Below are 24,751 nucleotides of genomic sequence, written 5' to 3'. Positions count from 1 at the left end.
GCTTGTTATTCTTATTAATTCCTTACCAATGATAAAGCTCTCGAAAAATCCTGGCTGTTATATTCCAAAAATTAGCAAGTTGTGACAATGAGTCCTTTGCTGAATATATCTTTTCAGAAAATAGACCTGTTTAATTTTTCTCCATCACGATATTATAGAAATTTACCAGAATATTTACTAGTATGATAGTAAATATTACTAGTATATTTTTATTGATGAGTAAATTGAACATTTTCTTTCTCTCTTTTTCCCGCCATCATAACTTAATTAAGCTTTATGTTTCAGGTTGGAAATAGGTTATGTAGAGAAATGTTCCACTGTTTTAAAAAAGGTTAAACTATTACCATTTTAAAAATATGAATATTTATTATAGTTTTCAGCAGATTTATTCATTATATCCAGTTTTACAGTTCTTCCATGGTCTTAAAAAATAAAAGTTTTCTCTAGAAATTAAATTATTAATACATTGTAGGAATTGTGTTTATTCATAAATACTAAATCCTCTCTGTTTGCATCTACATCACAAAGAGGCCAAGAGGGTAAGATATTAAAAGACATTAAGAGATATCAGATGGATAGATTGGTATTCAAAGACTTTAATTATCTGGTCTTCTCCCCCTACCTTTCCAGTCTTCTTTCATCTTTTATATCCCTTCTAGGTACTTTTGGATACAGAGACAGTGACTTCCTTGCTGTCTTTTTAAATGACCACTAGAACACCAATCTAACCATCTAAAATGATGGTTCCTGATGAGATTAATTGAAATGTCTGCACAGATTTGCACTATATTTTGACTCTTTAAGTGTGCATAATCTTTTAATATTTACTGTTAAATAGCCAGTTCTTGATGTGACTTTTTTTTTTAGATGTTGTAACTTAACAAAGTGCTCATCAATATTACAGTTATAGAATCTTACTACTATAGGAATGTAGAAATAATTTGTATATGTTTCTCTGATTTTTAGGGAACTGAGTGTATAGAGTAGACAAATTATTTGCCTCAGATCCAAGGTCTCTTGGCTCTCAGTCTAGTCCTTCCCCTTACCCAAATTCCACACTTTCCAACACTTGATCAAAGATTCTATTAGATAATCAGTGTGTTCCTAAGCATAAGATTTGTGGAGGGATTGTTTCATTTATAGAATTTGTGTCTTTAGAACATAGGACAATCCTAGAACATAGTCATTAAATGTTTATTAAGCACTTACTTTCTGTGGTGTTTTGCTGAGCACTGGGGGATACAAAGAAAGGTAAATGAAAATCCGCACTCTCAAGATGTTTACATTATAATGGAGGGAGTCAACATGCAAAGAATTTTGTATAAACAGAATGTATATACACATACAGAAAGACAGAGGTCTTCAGCTGAGATTTTTAGGAAACAGGGATGAGAAGGAAGAGAGTTCCGTTTATCAAGGACAGCCAGTGGAAAAACCCAGAGTGGATACCAGAATGTCTTTTATGAAGGACAGCAAGAAAGTCATTGTCACTGGATTTATTAGGATCTAAAGGTGTAAGAAGGCTAGAAAGGTAGGGTCAGAAGGGCAGGTAATGAAAGGATTTGAACTTCAAACAGGATTTTATATTGGATCTTGGAGGTGATAGAATACCAATGGAGTTTTTGAGTTGAAGGGTGATCTAGGTAGACTTTCTACTTTTAAAAAATCATTTTCATAGTTGAGTTGAATGGGGAGAGAGACTTTTGTGGTTGGTTGACCAGCCCAGTAGGCTGTTGTAACACTCTATAAATGTGAGGAGATGAGGATATTCATCAGAGTGTATAGAGAATGGGGAGTTGAGGAAAATACAAGAAAAACTAGGCAGAAGAGTTTATCTAGAAGGGAATGATCAGCAGCCAAAAAAACTGCAAATAGGTCAAGAAGGATCTGGACATTTGGATTTGGTAGTTGGTTGACTGTTACATTAGTGACGTTAGAGACTGAAGTTTTGGTTACTGATGTTACCGGAATCCAGATTGTAGAGAGTCAAGAAGGGAGTAAGAGAAAATGAAGTAGAATTATGTATTGGGATCAGCCTTATCAAAGAATTTAGCTACAAAAAGAAGAAAGATGGTGTAATAGCAAGTGGTGAGGGTGATTACTGAGTTCTTATTATTTCACTTTGAGTATTTGTAGCCTGGAGAACTTATGACCATATACTACATGTTTTGACTTGTTGACTTGTAACAGCCAGACATATCTGTACATGATAATCAAGTGGCGCTTTTATATCAACAAATATTTTTTAAGTGCCTACTTTTTTTGCCAGGTACCTGTTTACAAATAGTGTATATAAATACAATGAATGAAACATTGAAGCACACATTCTAATAATTAACACAAATTATTTATAGATATATACTGAATAAACATATTTAGTAGGCATATATATATATATATATATATATATACACTAAATAGTTTTATGTATATACATACACAAATGCATACTAACCTTGAGTGAATTAATAAAAATAATATAAATTAATTAAGTATAATTTGTGAGGGAGGCTATTAACAGTTGAGCAGGATTGGGAACTGCTTTGTATAAAAGGCAGTACTTGAGTATAGCTTGAAGGAAGAGAAGAAGTAAATTTTAGCCAGAAAGCTCAGCCAGTACAAAGGTACTGAGATGAGAAATGAATTGAAAACAGAGAAAGTTGATTTGGCTAGATCATGAAATATAATAAAACATGAGTTGCTTAATATACTAATAACAAAAGCATAGGAAAATGGCAATAAAATTCATCTTAGGGTGTAATAGTAGCTACATACAGATTGAAAGTCATATTGCATCCATTAGGAATTAGCTTGTTCTGTATTAGTCTGGGAGATACTTAGAACAAAGCTTCTTAAACTGTGGGTTATAACCCCATATGGGGCTGCATAACATAATATGTTGATCACAAAAATTATGATTTATTATTAGTAAATGCTTGATTTGTGTATCTATTTTATATGCCAATATACCCAAGGGTTACATAACAATTTCTTGTGCAATAAGGGATCATGAATGGAAAAAAGTTTATGAAGCTCTGCCTTAGAATATCTTACCTAATTTTATTCCTTCTTGTTTAGTTGAGGAAAACTAAGATTTAGAGAAATTATGTGCCTTTATCAAAATCATGTAAGTAGTAAATATTCAAACAGACTTTGAAAGCCAGCTCTTCTTTAAATCTTGTGATTTTTCCCTTTGTAATGAGAAATTTTACTTTGTTCTTATTCATCTAGGCCTTTCTCTACATTACTTTGGGCAAATGGGATCATGTCAGGCAGAGGTCTCAAACTAACAGTGTCATGTAGTGGAAATAATACTGGATTTGGAATTTGAAGACCTGCAGTCTTCTCTTGGCTCTGCCACTTACTGCCTGTCTGTTCTTGAGTAAGTCCCCTAACCTCTTAGGGCCTGAGTTTTCTCCATTTGTAAAATGATAGGGGCAGACAACAAGGATGATAACTTGGGGAACTTCAATTCTAAACTTATATTCCTAATAGTTCTTAAAAACCAGACCTAGTCATTCACAGTCCCTCTTATCTGCTTCTTTCTTGCTTATTAGTAGCATATGAATAAATGACAAGTTCATGTATACCAAAATTAGATATTATAATAAGGTGGAAGGAATGAGAGTAGATGGTTATATCTTCTAGACATATTTATTTTCTTAGTCTTTGCTTCTGAAAATTTGGGATGTGTGGGGTACTGGTATGACCTCCATCATACTTGGCAGATTGTTAGTTTTTTTCTGTTCTTTATCAGAACCAAAGAATATTCTTGGGAAAATAAAATCTCTAAGGTATATATAGAAATACCTTTTACCAAAGTGCTTTTCATGTACCTCATAGTGTCTTCAAAGTGAGACTATCAGAGTAGAAGATCTGTCAAGTCTTACCAGGAGGAAGAGGTCCAATCAGTAATGGATATCTGAGGATTAGCTTCACAAAATATGGAAAAGTTCATCACTAAGAAATTGACCTTTAGGTGATCAAATGGCCACAGGTACTCACAGAGACCATCTCCTATTGAGACCTTCTTCAGTAGAGAAAGGGAGTGCATATAACGCCTGAAACTTGAGGTCCCTGAAGTCTTGAGGTATGCATTAAGAAAACAAAACAAAACAAAAGCAGCATCTGGTGTCAGTTACATTCAAAATCCACAACCTATAAAATTACTTCTTTCCATCATCTTGAAATCTGATTGCTAAAGAAATTAAAAAAATATACACACACACACACACACACACACACACACACACACAGCTTCCAGGACTGCTAGGTGGCTCAGTGGATAGAGAACCAGCTCTGAAGTCAAGAGGACCTGAGTTAAAATCTGGTCCCAGATACTTAACACTTCCTATCTACATAACCCTGGGCAAGTCACTTAATCCCAATTGACTCAGCAAAAAACAATAACAAGAAAATTCAGCTCCCTTAAATGCAAATTAATTTTATTGAGAGCTCTTATTTTTCCTCTCTTTCCTATCACTTTAGAAAACAAAATCCATAGATATTCAGAAAGGGCTCCCTTCTCTTAATTTTTCATCCAAACAGTAGAGTGCATATGATAAATGATATTTTATGGCAAAATGTTCATTACAAATAGAGCATCTTGTGATGAGAAACTCATCATACAAAAAGCTAGACAGAGAATTGCCCTTTAAATACAATGAAATCATTTGGTAATACTGCCACTCTGTCACTCAGCCCCATGGTTTTGAGGATGGCACCAGAATTTTGGGCATTCCCTGGAAAATAATCTGTGTTTTACTTATTACCCTGAAAGATAAACAAGAAAAAGTTGCTTAATTTGTGACTATTTTGAGAATATAACCAATACCATTAATTCATGGTATAATGAAATGAAATGAATTCTAATTATCTGCCTACTTTTTTTTTTTATGGGTTCCTTAAATTATATGACAAAGAAACTCAATTTATGATAAACATTTTATTATAAGGTGTTTATCATGTGCACTTTACTGGATGAAAAGTCAAATCAACAAATGGTTTTGGAGATGATATTCAAAGTACTGGTGCCATGGGAATTACAAAGAAACATAATTCTTGGTACCTGCCTTATAGAAAATTTAGTTAGGTAGTTGAGACATAAGTGTGGAAAATGAAATAATGGCAACATATTCAAATAATAGCCCTCTTCTTCACCCTCCCACAATAACAGAAGAGCTATCAACCAAGAGACCACCATTAGTTGCCAAAGGAATTATGCCATTTTAATTTTCCTTCAGGGCATCAAGGGAAGAAGAAGAAGAAGACTCTTTAGATTGGATGTTTTAGGATGTTTAACAGATAAGAGGGGATTTTAATTGAATCTGGAAGAATGGGATTGATGGACTAGAGAAGGCGGTGCATTCCATATGGGTGGAGCCCCATGAGCAGAAATTAGAGTGACAGAACAGTAAGCTGTTAGTCCATAAGTTTGGCTAAATTGGAAGGTCCATGAAGATTCTAGGGTGAAAAAGAAACAATTGCTATTGTGTAGGAGTGGCTAAATGTAGGGTCAAGAATTCCTTAATTCAATCCAGTCATTTTGGAGAATAATTTGTAATAATGCCCAAACGGGCTAGAAAACTATGCATACTCTTTGATCCAGCAGTGATACTACCCAAAAAGATCATAAAAGAGGGGAAAGGACCCGTATGTGCAAAAATGTTTGTAGTAGCCCTTTTTGTGGTGATAAGGAATTGGAAATTGAATGGATGTCCATCAATTGGGGAATGACTGAGTAAGTTGTAGTATATGAATATAATGGAATATTATTGTTCTATAAGAAATGATGAGTAGGCTGATTGAAGAAAAGCCTGGATAGACTTATGTGAACTGATGTTGCCTGAAGTGAGTAGAACCAGGAGAATATGGTATTTATTAACAGCAAAATTATGTGATGATCAACTATGATAGATTTAGCTCTTCTTAGAATACATCAATTCAAGATAGTTTTAAATGGAAAATATCATCCACATTCAGAGAGAACTACAGACTGAGTGTGGATAACACAGCATACTATTTTATACTATTTTTACCTTTTTTTGTTTGCTTTTTTTCCCTTTTCTGATTTTTTTTTTTCACAACATGACTAATATGGAAATTTATTGAAAATGAGTGTATTTATAAAATTTATATCAGATTTCTTACTCTATTGGAGAGGGAAGAGGTAAGAGAGAGAGTGGAAAAATTTGAAACTCAAAAATCTTATAAAATTGAATGTTGAAAACTATCTTTACATGTAATTGGAAAAATACTGTTAAATTTAAAAAAGAATATCTTTAATTTAAATCTTTTCCAACACTAGCTACATAATAATGCATAATCTTCCTTAGATTTAGTTTTCTGATCTATAAATTGGGGGAAATATCAATAATAACCTTGCAGGATTATAAAAAGGTTCAAATGAGATAATGTTCATAAATCGCTATAGCTATGGTTTTAATGTCAATTACATATTAATTATATTAGGTAAGTCAGTACATTTAAAAGAAAAAAGAAATTTTATTATTTTATTTACAGGTTATTTTAAGTCAAAATATTTGCTTTCAGCTAGCCATTTTCCTGAAGAATCATTGAACCAAATTTGATTTGGAGGTTTCATCAACTCAAAGGTCAATTTTGCTTTTTCTGAAGTGATGACACATTTACAGTCACTGACTCCAATTTTTCCCTCAGCAAAAATGATCCGTGAAATGATACAGTGCCCATACCATGCGGTTTAACTTTTCTACATCACTTTTTGAATAAGATTTCTTATCTTTAATTAGAATGGGCTCTGTTCTATCATAAAAAAAAAAAAAAGAATGTGATCCATAAGTGTACTAGATTAGGAAAATTTTTCACATGTATTTACCTTGATTGTTTAAATCCTTTACATTTGTATTTCAAAAATTGGTATTAGTTATTATCTGCTTCAGATGCTGAGCCTCAGAAATTAGAGGTCATAGGAGCTTTATTAATTTTATAGATAAGGAAAGTGAATTCCCAAAAGATGCACTGGTTGTCCAAGATCACATAATCGGATTTGAACACATGTCTTTCAATGACAGATCTATCATTCTTTCTCTTATTTTCCATTAAGCTGCCAGCCTTGAGCATGGGTACTATCACTGTCACACTGATACTTAAAAAAATTATATGAAGGTTATAGAACAATTTATAAATTTATTTTCATTTTTAAAAATCTATTAGTCCCAGGCACATCATCTTCCAAATCCAGTGTTCTTTTCACTTTCTTCAAATTTGTAAATTGTTTCATGTACTTGGAAAAATAAAATACTATTAAATTTTTAAAAATATAAATAAGGGACTTAGTAGGTCTGTTGTTGGGAACACAATGGGGAACATAGATAAGAGACATTATCAGTCTCTGATTCAAGGTATTCTTATTTGTAAAAACGACATTGTTATAAAAATTTAATGAGATAATAGTTATAAAGGTCTTTGTAACCAACAAAGTATTTTGTAAATGTAACCTGGTAGTATTTTGTTACATGTAGTAATTGTATTTCTACTACCATAATCAAATGCCTAGAACATACATCCTTAAATGTTGAAAACAATTGTGTCATGAATGTTGTACTTATTCCTCCCTCAGCGCCATATTCTGTCTTGATCGTCCCACTATTTATCTCTGTTTCCCCACTGATACAGCATAACTACCCTTTCTCCTTGAGTCCTTCCTTCTCCAGAAGTTTCAGGTCACATGGGGACTCTTCCTTTCCTGAATGCTATAGCATTTGATAAATTTTCTCTCCAAGTGAGTTGAGTTCCTTCATTAAGTCCACTATCATTAAGAGCTAGAAGAAACCCTAAAGATTAATAATTCCAATCCCCTCAACTTTACAGATGAAAAAACTTAGACCCTGAGATTAAATGACTTGCTCAGGAATCATGAAATTTATAAGTGTCTGAGTAAAAATTTGAACTGAGGTCTTCCTACCTTCAAGTTAAAATACCATATATATCATGTCACACTTTTGTATACTACTTAGTGCTTACAATTGAGTTACATAGGTGTATAAGAAATTATTATTGCATTTAGTCAATCAATGTATATCTTGAGCCCATTATTCTGGTGTATTCATTTGAGTATTTTATCCTGTATTACCTTGAATTATCTAAATTATCTAATTATTTTTAACTTTTGCTTACCACTTCCTTCCTTTTTCCCATAGTGCTTATTATCGTTCTAGACCTATAATAATTGCTATCTTAAATACTTGCCTGGAATTGATGTTGTAGAAGTAAAAGCCTTTTCTCTGGAGAACAAAGCTGTGTTGTTGTCAATATCTTTTGGTAGAAGAAACAAATATAGATGTACTCCTCTTAAGATTTTTTTTTAATTGTAATTTTAGGGGAATGTGATGGAAAAAGGTACTTACACTGAGTTCCAAAAATCTGGAATAGATTTTGGTTCACTCTTAAAGAAAGAAAATGAAGAAGTAGATCAAGCTCAAGTACCAGAAGTTTCCATCCTGAGGGATCGCTCCTTCTCAGAGTCTTCTGTGTGGTCCCAGCAATCTTCCAAGCATTCATTGAAAGAAGGCCCTGCTGAGCCACTAGCGGTGAGTTGTCTGATAAACCCAAGGTGATCTGCACATATGCTCACTCATTTATCTGTGCCCAGAATTCTTGGATATCAGATCATTAGTTAAACTGGCACATCTCACTGTCTGTCTCCTTTGTCACTCTCTCCTTGCTGACACTTCACTTTTTCCCACAATATGTTCCTTAGTTTCAAGTTTTTTCTCATTGTCTATAGAGATATAGAGCTTTCCTTTGACAGAACTATAGGAGTGGGAGAGGAAACGATTGTATTGGCAATGAACATGTGTGGGCCTGACTCTTTTATTATCATGGAGTCCACTCTGCAAATCTTGTAACCTGAAGTAGTTCAATATAGGGCCTTGGAGAGCAGATTGAAGTAGAATCTTTAGAAGTTAGCTTATTCCTTGATCAAACTTTAATTAAAAAAAAAAAAACACTAAAGTTTTGAGTTTGGTTTTTGTTCTTTTCAGATTATCTAATACTTTATAAATGCAGATTGTTGCCATCTTCTTCATTCAGGTCATATTTTTAAAAAATCAATTCTGAGAGGTTTGCCATCAATTACAACAAATGAGAAATTGGATTTCATGCCTAAAAAAGAAAAAATCTTGTTAAATGAAATTAAAGTTAGCCTTCTTCTTATAGAAGATAACTTGATCCAAAATTCTTAGCACAACGCTAGTTCCATTTGTTGCCCACGATACATTGGTAGGGAACATTCCTTAGCACATCATTTTTCATTTTTGTCTTCTGCCTATAAGTTTAAGTGTTCTGCCCTCTTGTGGGGCCAGTAGACCCATGCTATTTTACCCAAATGCCAAAACTTCTTACATATACATGTATTTATCTATCTATCCATTTTCTATCTACTTATTTATCTCAACCGGTCCACCATCTGTATATCTATCTGTTCATCCTCCATTTATTTGTAAATCTCTATATTTGTATATACTATGTGAATTGTGAATGTATACCATTCACAATAACAATAATAACAACTCATATTTGTACAATACTTTTTTATAATTTTCAAAATAATCTCAAAAACACATATACAACAACAATAAACTACAAAGTCACTAAAATCTTTATGGTGAGATAGTTGAACTAACTTATTTACCATGTTATAGTCAAAGAATATCACATACGTATTCCCACATATATTATTTACATTGGACTTGGGAGCATTTCTTTGCAAAATTATTCTTTTGAATAATCAGGTACTCAAATTATCTATCATCAGAAATTTGTAGTATATTTCCAACCAAATATCAAAGCCACACTTTTCATAAGAAGTCTTCTATGATTGATTATGGCCAAATATCTATCTCTATTCTTTGCTGTACTTGACATTTTCTTCAGCAGTTTTGAATTTCGTTATTTGTATATTTATCTGTAGTTTGCAAAGTTTTGTTACTTGTATACTGTCTTAGCAAGTTTCTTGGTACTCCGTCCCATTTTCTTAGTATTCTCATACTATTGCTCTCTACTTAGTAGTCAATAAATTTATTATTCATCTTGAAACGTTCATTCAGAATTTTATATAGCTATCTTGTCCTTTCCTTTTTTGCTTCATTTCCCCCCCCATTTTCCAAGTTTTTTGGAAGACAGCTAGTAGAATATCACAGTATTATAAAATAGAAGTTTTAACTACTCTCATTTAAAATAAAATTTTCTTGATATTTGATTTTATATCATTTATATTTTCCACCCCTAATCCCTTCCAGATAGCCATCCTGTATAACACCTAATAGAAGAAAGAAAAAAAAAAGTTAATACACTCACAAACAAAAATCAAAGAAGTTGTAGATGAATTATTCTACTCCTATTGACCCTAATTTTTCAAAGAAATGGGAAAAGGTTTTTTCCTTATATCTCTTCTTTGGGATCAAGCTTAGTCATTATTACTTAATAACAGTCTGTTTCTGTTGTCTGGTGTTATTCGTTTTTGCATTATTATAGTTATTATATATATTATTTTCCCAATTATGTTTACTGAACATTGTCTATATTCGCACAAATCTTTACATGTTACTCTCTATTCATGTTCATTTTTTCTTTATAACTCAGTAACGTTCCAATACACTCATGTCACTACAATTCATCTCCCCAATTCTTTGATATCAGAAAAAGATGCTGCTATGAATTATGCATATAAAGGATTTGTCAGTTTACATTGTTCATCAAAGTGGTCTGTCAAAAATGACACAATAGGAATAGTTGTCATTGAAGAATAACATTAATGTACTTTTTATGTAGTTGTGAATTCGTCTGACTTTCTGAAAAGCATTTCAGAATTATAAGAAGAATGGGATTTAACAATCTATACTATACTGTTTAATCCAGAGATTCCACTGTTAGTAGCAACGAACATGATTATCTCTTAATCAGTGATATCCTTCTGATTCAAACAATCCCCATAATGTAAGATGGAGATGTTTCTTTTGAAAGGCCTACAATACAAATCACAGATTAGAATAACAATAAATAAGATTGTTAATAGAAATATTATTCTAGTTAGTAACTTTAATCAAAAAGTTTTTTAAAACAAAGTTGGCCACAAATAAATGAAAATGGAAAAAATTGAAAGTGGACTTGATTATAAAATAAGTTTTCTGATGCCTTTTAGAACACACTTGAATATCTCGGTCTAGTTTTCCACCTCTTAAATTAGCTCTCTTTATATGTATGCATATTTCTCTAACCTGGCCCAGATTGCTCTTATTTCTTCCCACAACCTATTTAACTTTTTTTCAGCCCTCAAATATTTCCTCATGTTGTTCCCAAAATCTGAAATGCTCTTCTATCTCCTCTTTGCCACTATGACTATTATTTCTTTAAAGATTTTCCTCTTCCACAAACTTTCCCCATCTAATCTGACTTTATACTAATTCATCCCTACAGTCATCTAACTTTTCTGTAACTTGCTTAGTGTGTCTAGCTGTTTGATATTATCTGTCTTTTAAACACAGATGCAAACTTCTCTAAGCTATCTTTTCTTATACATCCATCTTTTTTTTTCCTGTACTATTCTAGTGTAGACCTCACCAAACGATAGAGGGCCTTATCAAATGCTTCCTTCCTTCTTTACTTAGTTATTTGCAGAAAGAATGAATTGGGGTTATATAGATATTCCATATGGTTGATTACCTATCTACAAGTTCGTGTTATGATTAATGTTATTACTATTACCTTATTAGGAATTCATTATTTTACTAAAGCACCCCCAAAATTAAGGCTTATAGGATTTAGACCTTAGACAATATCTTGCTTTCTCCCCTATTTTATGGAGTTCTAGAGACGTGGTTAAGACCATCAAGTTATTTCAAAAGCCTCAAAACATCAGAGACCATCTGTTTCCAATTATACTTTAGAAAGAATCCCTTCTAGGCATGGACCAGTGGTCCTACAGCTTTAGAGATAGGAAGATTGGCAATCTGATGATCTCCAATGAGGGGGTCTCCATTCTTCTCACTGTAGTAGCTCAGTCCAGGTTGGAATAGCTAGACTTGTTAGGAAACATTTCCTTACATCAAATTTCAAAGGTCATCAAGTTTCCAGTGTTCCCAGATTAGTTCTCCTTTTTTACTTCTCATCAAAACAGTAGCAGAAATCAGCCTGGGATTTTGGGATTTGAAGTCAGCCTCTCTCACAGCACTGTATCTAGTACCATACCAAATACTTTACCTTCAGATGGTGCCTTTATCTTTGAGTGTTTGCTTCATTTTATGCTGCACATTCCCTCTCTCACTCTGATTTTATCTTCTGTTTATTCTTCTTGTTAAACTTTTATTTCCTTCATCATATTTATATATTTATTATTTTTTAAACCCTCCCCCTATAGACTGAGGATATACCTGTTGCCCTACCTGAAGAGCATCGTACTGAAGGAACAATAAGTTTTAAGTCCTACCGGAATTATTTTGCAGCTGGAGCGAGTTGCTTTATCATTGTTTTGCTTATACTTCTAAACATTTTGGCACAGGTCAGTAAGAGAGTTGTGTGTGTGCTTTGGTCCTGATGGACAATTTTGTATTTTACAAATTTACCTCTAGTTTTTTTGTGTGTGGTTAGAAGAATATGGCTATATCTGTGCCTTTTTTTTTTTTTGTATTAAACCAAATTTAGTATCTAAATTTAAAAAAAAATTTTACTTTAACATTTTTAAATAATAAAAATAATTTTCTCATTCTTATTTGGAAAAAATATCAGTTCAATATCGTGCTGTTGGAAAGGAGACTATTGGGACTCCATAGAAGAGGTACTTTAAGGATGAGATTTTTAGAGGAGAACTAACTTTGGTGTTTGATTTTTGTATTCAAGGTTGCATATATCCTCCAGGATTGGTGGCTTTCTTACTGGTGAGTTACTGCAATACTGTAAAATCCATAAATATCCTTACTGTGCAGAGGAGTTAGGGGCTGAGGTAGGGTTTGTTCAACCTTCTCATCTAATCCTTACTTAGTTTACCTGTGGAAAAATTAGAGTTGTTGCTGGTGGAGTGTGACCCATAATAGACTCTATCCATGTGTGATCCATAGCTCTATGAATACAAGACTATTTTTAGAATTGAAAATCATGATTTAAATTGAAATTATAAAAAAAATCAGATGATGTACATCTGAATATATGTAATTAAAGGAGAATTAGTGAACATTAAATATTTAAGCTTCAGTTTTAGCTTAATTTTCTTCTTTCCATATGATTCACAAATATCTCCTTATTTGTACAGTTTATAACAGCAGTTTTTATTATTATTTTTTTCTCTTCCATTCCTATAGGGCAAATGAACAGAACAAATTGAATGTCACTGTAAATGGAATCAAAGGAAATGAAACCAAGGAGCTAGATCTTAACTGGTATTTAGGAATTTATGCAGGTAAAATTTTAATCATTTGCTCTATTACATGAAAGTCTGAGGTGCACACAATGAGCCAGTTGGAGTAAATAGGTTTTTCAGGAGTAATTCAGCAATGTCTTAACAGATTAGCAGCCTGAGTCTCATTTACTGACTGAATTAATTGGAATAATTATTTTAAAAACCTACTAGAAGAAAGAGGTTGAATGAAGACTCTTAATTTGCTCTGTACTGGATTTTGGAAAGTAAACCAGGATTGAGCATTCAGAAAGTCAGCCACCGTAAATTTGTGGCTATTGTCTCTCCTAATAGGTTGCTTTAGCTAAATCTTATATCATTATATGGATGGGCAAGTGGGATTAGAAACGGATCCCCACCCTGTCGTTCAGATTGTTCCAATTCTGTTTAAGTAAACCTTGGCTTTTATTTAACTTGGATGCAATCCTCTGGAAGCAAAGTAACCAAAATAAAAAGCATTATTTCCTCACAGGTATGCAAAGCTCATAGCTCTGAACTGCACATCTCTTGGGCTTCAATAATTACTTAAGAGGGAAGCTAAGTGGGGGGGAAAATCCTGTGTCTAGGAATATTGGCTTCCTTCTCTTTCTTACCAACAGATCACAATGTTATCACCTTTCCAACTGTTTGATTTATTTAAAATTTGCCTCACTCTATTAACATACATCTTGTTTTTGTAAAGATATATGCCTTAGCATGGTATACAACAGAGGTAGTCTCACTCCCATCTTTTCAGTTTTTTCCAGAAAAGGCCAGTTTTTACCAAAAATTTATCCAGATATATTTTTAAAAGCTCCATATTTTAACTTTGTATTTTTTGACCACTTGCCAATCCTTTTTCTCTATGCTTTTTAAATTTCTAAACAAATGAATATGTATATGTGTATCTTTTTTCATAATATATATACACATATGTATATACATTATTTATAATATGAAAAAAAGAATACGTGAAGAAGGGCCAAAGTGTGCAGGAAAAAAATGTCATAATGGCATGAAATAAAAATTATATTTTATAGTATTTATGTGCTGCTTAATTTTGTTGCTCTTCTACTTAGCTATGAAAATTTATAAAAAAAAAAGAGAAAGATGTTTTAATTTATGAGTGTAGCATAAGCATATAGATCAAATATATAATTGTTTAAATTTTATAAATAAATACACTATAATTTTGTATATTACTATTAATCCTTATTTGAAAATCTTAGAAATTGAGATAGCTAATATTTATCTGAAATATCAGATTAAATTATAATTTAACTAATATTTGACAGAATTTTTTTTGGTACAATAAGCATATTTATACTATATTGCACTTTCACTTTAAGTAGAAAAACAAGTCCTTTAATCTTGTTTTTTTTTTTTTTTATGTTATTATCATACCACCAAGTATTTATTCAATTTGATCTTCAGAAAGAGGGGAGTATGTGAAGTATTTCCCTTTAGAAAAATGAATATTATTTTGTGAACAGGTACATGATAAATATCATAAAATAAAGAAATTCTGATTTTAACACAATTCTATCCAGGGCTGCTATGTATTGTCATTTCTTACAACAAAGTGATTTGTTATATCACTTCTCATTCAAATAACATTTGGTTCCACAGGACACTGTTTCAAGGCCCTAAAATGTCACAGAATGAATTAAGTAATGCTGTTTTCCTGAACCAAAAGTATTTTTTTAGAAATGTTTACAAAAACACAAAAAATTTCCCTAAGTATGTTCATGTCTTTCATTTTAGGATTAACGGCAGCTACAGTTCTCTTTGGAATAGGAAGATGTCTGTTGGTGTTCTACGTTCTTGTGACTGCTTCACAAAATTTACACAACAAAATGTTTGAATCCATTTTGAAAGCACCAATATTGTTCTTTGATAGAAATCCAATTGGTAAGTCAGACATTGTGGTTGCTATTTGTTATGAATGATAATGAATTTATAACTTGATTTTTAAAAAATATTCAATTCTGAACGAGCTTGTTGGGAGAAAATCGTTTACTTTGGTTATGGTGTTCTTGGAAGAAGGTTTCATTGATTAAGTTTCAACCCTTGGAAGAATTGTCTTTTATTATTTATTATGTAAATAATAATTTATATTATCATTTATATAAATATTAATTTTTATCATTATATATCCCAGCTAGAAGGTGTTTGAGATAGCATTTGAATTCTAGATTTTTCTCACTTCAAGTTCCATCCTCTATTCATTGTACCATCTATCTACCTATATGATTAGGCGTGGTCTGATAATTTCTCAAACATTCACTAGAGTCATCCCAGCTTCTAGAAAGGACAGTATACAAGACAGAACCACAGGATTTTGGTACCGATCTATACAGCAGGATCTCACCCTAAAATCAGTATACATTTACTATTTCAGTTTGAGGAGTAACTCTTTTTAGTCAAAAGATGGAGACCCTTGGAATAGATCTTAATTAAGCAATACAACTTTTGTTTGAAATTACCATTGTTATTAACCATGCCTTTCACAGACAAATTAGAAAATCATAGATTCATTGATATTTCTTTACTTTCTTTGATCACATGCTCCCAATTTCATTTAAACTTTATTAGATATTCAGTTTTCCAAAACTAGAGATCTTTCCTTGGGCCCTGATCTGTGAACAAAATCTTAATTTTTGAACCTATCATTTCTTACTTAACTTCTCAATAGAGGAATTTTAGCTATACTGCAGGACACATACCCAGATAAAATAGGGCATGCACCTAACAGCTGACTTAGCCTTGAGGAATAAGATTACAGAATGTGTAGGACAGTGTATGTGGCAAGTGAATAAAGAGCTTAGAGGGAAAGGGGTGAATAAAGAGCTGTTGAGGCAACTTTTACCCCAGTACTGATTTTTTTCCCTTCCATCCCTAAGACAGAGAAAACTCAATGTCTTTTTTTAGTGAAGTTAGGGAACTTAAGCCTGAATGAGAGGACAGATCACTATTTTTCATTAAAACACCCTTAGGAAATGTCATTTGTGAAAGGGAATGCCTTCTCCCAATGGTCTGACTTTAATAATTTATGTGGGCTGGATTCTTACTTTTGGCTTCCCTTTTTTACATGTTTGTTTATTTATTACTAACTCAAATGTTAGCAAAATCTGTATTCACTTTAATGCTTATTAACATCTTTTCTTTTAGTTTCTGGACAATTAAATTCTCCCCAACTCCTTTGTTTTATGATATTTCATAACATAATAAAATAATAACAAAATTATTGGTATGAAATTAAGCTGAAATCAACTAGTGAACTCACAGTTGCACATGTATTTTTCCCTTAATTTTTTTCATAAGTTTCTGATTAGTATCCATTGGCATAATGTTTTTTGTATCTTAAGAAAAGTCAGAAACAAAATTTATATAATATAGATAGCAAAAGCACTCCTATTCTACTCCTACCCTCTGCCATTTTTATAATTGACTAGTTGCTTCATTCTTAAATCAAATTCTAGATTGCACTGAATAATAAAATTGGTAGTACATTGTTTTTATTGAGACTGTAAGGTATTTGTGTAGCAGTCAGGATTTGAATCCCGGTCTTTGAAAATACACAACATTTAATTCTACAATTAAATTGTATTATTTTCACTGGGCTATGTTGCATACTTACAAATAGACTTTTTTCCTAGTCAGCAAACTGAGTACTCCTAATATATCTGGTAGTCTAACCTTTTTATTTTAAAGATGAATTATGCAGGCCCTAATAGGCCAAAAGTTTTGCCCAAAATCCCATAACCGGACCTAGACACGGGTGTTTTAACGCTTTCCTACACCACTCTTGTTCTCATTAAATTTCTTTCTATTCAGTTTTCTTAGAATTTTAATAAGTAGATAGCATGAATATCAGACTATCATTTACAAATCATCCAAAAATTAAGAACATTTTGTGTTTCATATGTAGATTTTCTTTTAAAACTTGTATGAATAAAATCCTTTTTTGTTTTTTCATCTGGCACAAGAGGGCAGCATGATCTATTTTTTTACCCTCACATATATTTTCATAAGACTATAATACCCAAATTCCTTTTAAGTATTTTAAACCCTACTTATTAAATTTAAAAAAAAATTTTGCATTAGTACATTTATCAATGTATTTCTCAGCATCATTGTATTTTCCCAATTAAAATTTTAAATTGTTAGGTAACTCTTTTATTGTTCTATTCCTATTATGTAGGAATTTCTTTTATTAAATCAAGTATATCATTGCAATGTTGAATTTTTTTTGTATTTGTGTCCCCACTCAATTTATGTCCAAATGCATGTGTTACATACTATTTCAAAAATCTGTTTCTGTGTAATCATGAGAGAATTTTTATCTTCTTTTTATCTAAGATATTTTCATGATGACTTGTTTTGGAGTATGTTTGTGGATTAAGGTATTGAATCAGAATGACAAGTTTTAGATTTTTATGAAACAGAAATGTCAGTTAGCAATAGAAAATCCCAATAATCTTATGAGAAAAACTGCTTTTCTTCCTAAGATTTCTATTCCAGCTTTTCAGTGGAAAAATTTTATGTCCATAGATTTCCTAAAAATTCTAAATTGAGATTTATGTGCTTTGAATCCTGGAGAGCTTCCTTAGAGTCTACTTTAGGATCTATATTAGACTCTTCCCAGATTAAGTAATGGGAAAATTAAAACATAATGGAGACATAAAATGATATTGCCCATTGCATACTATTTAAAAAAAAAGTTGACAGAAGATCATAGGATCATATATTTAAAGATAAAAGGAACATTATAGATAGTCATCTAATCCAAATCCCTCATTTTATTATTTAAAGAAATTCTCCTTGAGAAATTAGTTAACTTGTATAAGATCCTAAGCTTGTTAAATGGCAGTACTGGATTTTATAACTCAGGTTTCCTGGGTACAAAGCCAATGCTCTAGCATGGAAACAATTTTAGTGATCCCCAACTATTATTTTTTTTATCTTGTCTAAATGACCACTGGACTTAGTATAAAATGTGTGTATTTTTTTTAACAGTACTGTCAAAATTAATTTAATAATAATAGGGCTGTTAAATTATGGTTATATTATTTGGATAGTAACACAGCTCTCCTTAATGTACATTAATCTATTCTTGTTCACACTAGTGATTCTGCTGAACAGGTAACATGTTGAAACAAGAAATACTGGTCTTAAAAATCTTTGATTTATGGTAGGTGTTGTTTTGACACAGCATCATTTAGTCAGTTTACAAGGAAAGGCTTCGTGGTAGAATATTTCATTTGTGTCCTCATTCGTCATCAACATAAATATTCAGTAGTAATATTGGAAAAGTGTTAAGATGCCCATTCGTGCCAAATCCCTTGTATGTTTCCTTTACCGTCAGAGCAAGAGGATATGTCCACGGGGAAGAGAATGTATGCCTTTTCTTCGTTTTGAGAAAATAAGGTATGAATAAATCAAGAATGAGGGGCTTAACAAATTTTGGCAGCTTTTTAATGTACTTATCTTGACTTGATTGTTTCTGATACTGCCTTAAGTACCGTTGTTTTTGTGGAGGCCACATTTTCACAAACTTATTCATAAGTCCATAAGTTTGTTTAAGAGCCTTTTTGTGTTCTAAGGAAGAAATTAGTCATCATAGGAAAAGGCTTTGTTGCAAAATAAAAACATACATTCCCTTTTCATTTTTCCTTGTTATTAATAACAGATGCAAGTGACTGTAAAGACAATCACACAAAAGATTGCATCAATCATCATGATTCTCAACAGACACATAAATATTATGTTTAGGTTTGAATGGAACAGCTAATAGCTAAAGTAGGTGTGGTAATTAAAACCTGTTTGGTTGACACATAAAAAACCTTAATGTTTTTTCACATAACAATGATCATATGTATTTAAACCTTTATCAGGGTGTGATATGAAGTGATATTTTATGGGAGTTGCTCATTTACTGCTATTAATATCATAAAAGCCTTTGTTATTAGTTTAAATAGTTATGGAGTCGAATGTGTTTGAATACTATTGTTATTTTATCAGTCACCTTTTTAAAGCTGATTATTTTAGGAGCAGTTCATAGTTGGTAAATATGCACTGTTTCTGAGGAATCTATTATCATATGCTAATCTTTTATTCCTATTTAATAATATTAAGAAATTAAGAAATAGACATGATTTTTTCTTATAAAACATACACACATGCACACAAATGATTAAACTTCAAAGGTTAACCATCAATTTATATTGATATATAATTTAACCTGATGAAATGTATATTTCACTATTTGATGACCTACTTTTTAAAATTAGCCTGTATTTAGTAACAAATACCAGATATCTCAATGACCATGGAACTTTTACTTTTGTCTTTTTGACAATTCCCAGATTTTTTTGAAATTCTATTTTACTTCCTATTTTGGTGAATATAGCAATTCATCATTTAGTCATTTTTATAGTTTGAAAAGTTAGTTAAGAAGGTGATATTTGAGAGTCAAAAAAGTTTGGAGATTTGACAATATACATAACATTGTTTTCACTTAAACATTTAACATCTAATTTTAACAAGAAAAAAAGTGTAAAGAAATCAATTTCTGAGTATTTGAGTATTAATAGATAATTAGTATATAGGAAGTTGTTAGATTTAATTGCACTATAATTCTTGATTGGTAGTTATAGAAAAATACTTGTTTCTCAGGAATTCAATTATTTTAAAACTGGAGAGTGATCATATCAATAAAACTACTGATCATAATTCTAAAGTTGAAAAAAACTACACAATTAATTGCAGTTTTCACTGAAAAAATAATCCACAACTTTAACCAACATGATTATTTTTAATCTGCACAGTATTGTGCCTGTTATTTAGTTTAAAAAAATAGCATATATGTAGATTTTTATGTTTTCTGTAGACTCAAGCAGAGAGGGGAAAGATATACTTTCTCTTTTGCATCTTTTGCAATATTCATCAAGAGTTATGGGAGTAAGATTAATCATATATATTAAGTATTTTGTGATATTTTTCTATGTTAAGATGTTTGTAATACTAAAGTGATATCCAAATGTGAGCTTTACAGTGAATATATATCTTGTACATCACTGCATAGAGGTAGCTACAAAAACAGATTGCAAATTTTAGCAACTTCCAGGGGAATTTCTTTCCCAGTGTCCTCCCTTGATTATAGGACAGGGGGCACCCCAGAGCCATACTTTTCTGTAATTGCTTACTTTGATATTTTTCATACTTAATGGTTTCTCCATTTCCACTCCTCGGTATGAGACAAGATGTTCTTGGTGGATATTCCTCTGGTTTATCTGTCTGAGCTTGATTTAGTTGATAGTGTCTTGGATACAGTAGGTGTTTAATCTTTGTTGATTTGAGTGGGTGTAGCCTGCTTATTGACTCTCTTTGATACTCATCACTCTCAATATATGTGACAATCTCAGACCAATTCCTCCTTATCCACGGACAAACACAGACTCATGGGGATACTATCCAGTGAACCACATTGTCTCAGAAACACAAAGACAGGATACATTGTGCCTCACAGCCAACCTAGAGGAAAATGTACAAACTTACATGACAAGTCTTGAAGAGAGGAAATTCTCTGATTCACATGGTCTTTTATAAGAGAATTGGGTGTGACCGTTCCCTGTTAGGGTACCTTAAAAAAGGAGGGGAATTCTGTGGTTTAGGTGGGTACCATGCAAGTATCCTCAGTGAGACATCACTTGGATTGTCAGGACAAATCCCAACCCATCTTGGTTCTCTGATGACTTCCAGTGAGAATAGAGTCTACTGGCTGCAGGTTGAAGTTTATCTCTCTCAGCTGTGAACCTATAGTCTCAAGGTGTTATACTTTCTCCAAACTGACAATTGTCTCTAACCAAATGTGACTCTGTTTGTTATGTTTGTTTCCTGTTACATACATATATAAACTCATTAGAGCACTTTCCCTTTGTCTGTGCTGCTGACATTTGAGATAAGTAATCTTATGATTAGAGTAACTAGAATGCTTCCAGCTTCCCATCCCCAGAACCCTTGTTTTTTTAAATGAAATAGTAAAAAAACAAACCAAAACATAATTTAAAAACTTTAGAAACCGATATTTATGGCATGGTGTAATGTAAAGAATCACAAAAACCAGTGTTTAAATTTTGCATTACGATATTAGCTGTGCAAAAAAAAAAAAAAAAAAAAATACTGTGTGACTGGCAAAGTCACTTAATTTATTAAATTTTGGCCTTCAGTTTTGAGAGACTTGCATCCAGTGACCTTGAAGATCTCTTCCACCTTTCAATCTATGATTCTGTGCCCCTGATTGGTATTTTTAGCTTTATAGGCCAATAGAAGCTAGAAAGTCAGAAACAACTTGTGTGAATTCACTAATGAAATAGCATTCTTGAAATCAGCAGTCCTCCTTGTACACTAGACAAGTTAGGAGACTTCTCCAGATATAGGTTGATTTTATATATAAACTAAATTTTAAAGCCCCAATTGGCTCCATAATTTTGTGATTCTACAGGAACTTCTTTTTGATATTTTTTATTTCAGCAATTTAACATGTTGGATAGACATTCTATGGAGAATTTATTAGGAAAGTTGGACAAGATTTAGATGGGATAGATTTTAGTAGTGATTATTTAGTAATAGTGCCCACACCCAAATATGAAACTTCAAAGTACCAAAGTAAAATTTTAGCTTTCATTTAGGAAGCTTTCTGACAATTATTCAGCATTGGTCCTTTGGGTCATCTTGTCCTAAAAATGGAATCACAACCTTTAGGTGTAGTAGGTATTTAGGTCATTAGGTCCTTTTCTTAGCTCTTAGTGCTCAACTCTCTTTTTTGGGAAACCAACTTTTAACTACACCTATCTATTTAACTTAATCATCAATATACCTCTGTACCCAGGAGCCATCACTCCAAAACAAAGCAGGGAATGCTAGGCTCTATCACATATGATTTGGTTTTTTATTACATAGCATAATAGAATTTATAATGACCACCCCTACTCTTTTTGTGTGTGTTTTAGAAAAATGCTGGCAACTTAAATTCAGTTTCTTTTCTGTAAGGCAGTGTAAAACATTTTAACTATTATCCAATTATATGTTCATGTCATTGTTAGTTTTAAGACAGAAACCTTTATAAAATCCTTTATATATAAAATATATGTAAAATCCTTTATACCAATAATTTATCTTTGATAGTGAAATTTCTTTTCTATATACCTTAAGGAATATTGTAATATACATATGTGTAACATTTATGTACACACAGGCAGGTATATATACATACATATACTTGGAAGAGATATCTTGTTGGAGGAGGGATTTTACAGCTATTTTATTCTACTGAATAAGTGTCTTTTTGAAGTTAAAAACAAACAGGGGAGCTTCTCTTTCTCTTTTACTTATGATGGTAGAAATAAGACTTATTATGAAATATAATTTGTGAAAGACTACCTATGTGTTTCTAATAACTTTATCATAATTGATGTTGATGCATGGGAATTGGGCATGAATTAATAATTAGGGATGGTTTTTATCTCTAAGGTTCTTCATTTTTTTCTGTATTTTTTCTCTTCAAGGTGTTTTGAGAATTGATTGCTTCAAAATTGTGTAACCTTGAACTTGGACTTCTTATGAATATTCTTGATCTATCTCACCTGCTTTTCTTGCCTTTATTTACTTTGTTGCACTTTGCATCTTTTTCCAAGATCATACAGCTAGGAAGTGTCTGAGGCCAGATTTGAACTCAGGTCCTCCTGACTTCAGGTCTGGCGCTCTATCTACTGTATCATCTAGCTGCCCTGTACTTTGCATTTCTTTCAGCATATCTGGCACCATGATTTTAGAGTCCAAATGACTTGACTCCATTGAATCTTCTTAAAATCCTAAAACTAAACACATATGCGTGTGTGTTTGTATATGAGTGTCTGTTTTTTAAGTTTGGAAATGTGGTTGCATTCCCAAATACATGAAGAATCCAATGACAATTGAAAGTATGTGGGTCATAAGGCTGTATTTTTTTTTCAAAGGATGTTATCCCCCACCTTCTCTTAGAAGTAGATTTTATTGGATTGTCACAGAATTTCAATCAGAAATTCCCTCTTCCACAATCCTGTCTCGATGTTGGAGTTTATCTTACTATGAAATATAAGCTCTTCAACTAAAATAGGATAAAAAAGCTTTTTTGGATCTAATAGTACCAAGGGCCAACCTTTGTCTGCTCTTTTGACAGATTTTTCCCCATTAACAAGGAGGACTGAGGAAGGGATGATGTGGATATTCCATATAATATGAGGGCAGGAGTCCAGAGAATAGTCGAATCTAAGGAGGCATGTGGGAAAAGTTAAGTAAATGAGGAATATCATTCATCCAGATTGCACTATTCAGTTTGTAATATACCCTGGAGAGCCTCTTGCCCTTGTAATACATGTCTTGGACAAGTACCTGCATTAGGCAGTGAGTAGAATCCAAATTGTAATGGACAATGGGCCAATTCTACTAATGAATCCAAGCTTCTTACTGAAACAAAGGCCTATATTTTTAATATCATCAGTCTAATGGTATGTTATTTGATAGGGACACATTAAACACTGTGGATGGGCTAGACCAAGTATATTCACAGGAAGTCCAGGTTTAGAATTGAAGTTGAAGATAGTTCATATGTAAATATGGAAACATAGAGCAATGTAAAGGTACAAGTAAAGCTGTAGCACATTCCAAACTAGGGAGTTTGCAGAAGCATTTTAAAAGTATCTTCAAAGAAGTATATAAACAGACCATAAAGAAAAAAAGCAGGGTTGGGGTGAAAGCTGCTACTATACTGAGTTTACAGGATAACCAGTGGATAGTGCCTATGTCTTAATACTGTCCATATGTCAACATTGTATTATGAATAACCTTTTTACAATAATGCAACTTAGTGTAGTGGTATCAAATTCAAATAGAAATGGGAGCCACAAACCCATACATAAGGATCTCTCATGAGTCACACGTTGACTTAGAAAATAGCATATTAACATTATCTCTGTTTTATTGCTTTTTTATTTATTTTGTTAAATATTTCCTCATTATATTTTAATCTGATTCACACTGTGCTTGGCAGTATTATGGGCCTCATGCAGCCCACAAGGCACTAATTGCTTGACATCTCTGATTTAAAGTGTATTCAACCTATCTGTCTATTTTAGGTTCATTTAAGAATTAGATCTCAGCATCCATTTCATCCTAAAGAAATTGATTGGGGATAGATCACTCACTGAAACCACCCTTTAGACTCTATGACTGGCATAGACTTCTAAATATTGTTTAGGGCATGACAGCTAGTTGTTAGAAACCAATAATTTTAAGGATTAC

General features: G+C 32.2%; 1 protein-coding gene across 1 annotated transcript in view; it reads left to right on the top strand.

Annotated features, from left to right (window-relative positions):
• The window catches only part of ABCC4 (ATP binding cassette subfamily C member 4), a 277,290-nt gene that overhangs the window by 123,808 nt on the left and 128,731 nt on the right, over window positions 1-24,751 (top strand). The window contains exons 15-19 of the mRNA XM_031958557.1: window positions 8,361-8,570; window positions 12,398-12,538; window positions 12,877-12,914; window positions 13,335-13,432; window positions 15,173-15,319. Coding sequence (XP_031814417.1) covers window positions 8,361-8,570; window positions 12,398-12,538; window positions 12,877-12,914; window positions 13,335-13,432; window positions 15,173-15,319 — 634 coding nt within the window. The remainder of the gene's footprint in view (window positions 1-8,360; window positions 8,571-12,397; window positions 12,539-12,876; window positions 12,915-13,334; window positions 13,433-15,172; window positions 15,320-24,751) is intronic.

The sequence above is a fragment of the Sarcophilus harrisii genome, chromosome 3 (assembly GCF_902635505.1).
Source record: "Sarcophilus harrisii chromosome 3, mSarHar1.11, whole genome shotgun sequence".
Taxonomy (NCBI): Eukaryota; Metazoa; Chordata; class Mammalia; order Dasyuromorphia; family Dasyuridae; genus Sarcophilus; species Sarcophilus harrisii.
The sequence above is the reverse complement of the archived record's forward strand: the minus strand, read 5'-3'. Positions and strand labels throughout refer to the sequence as shown.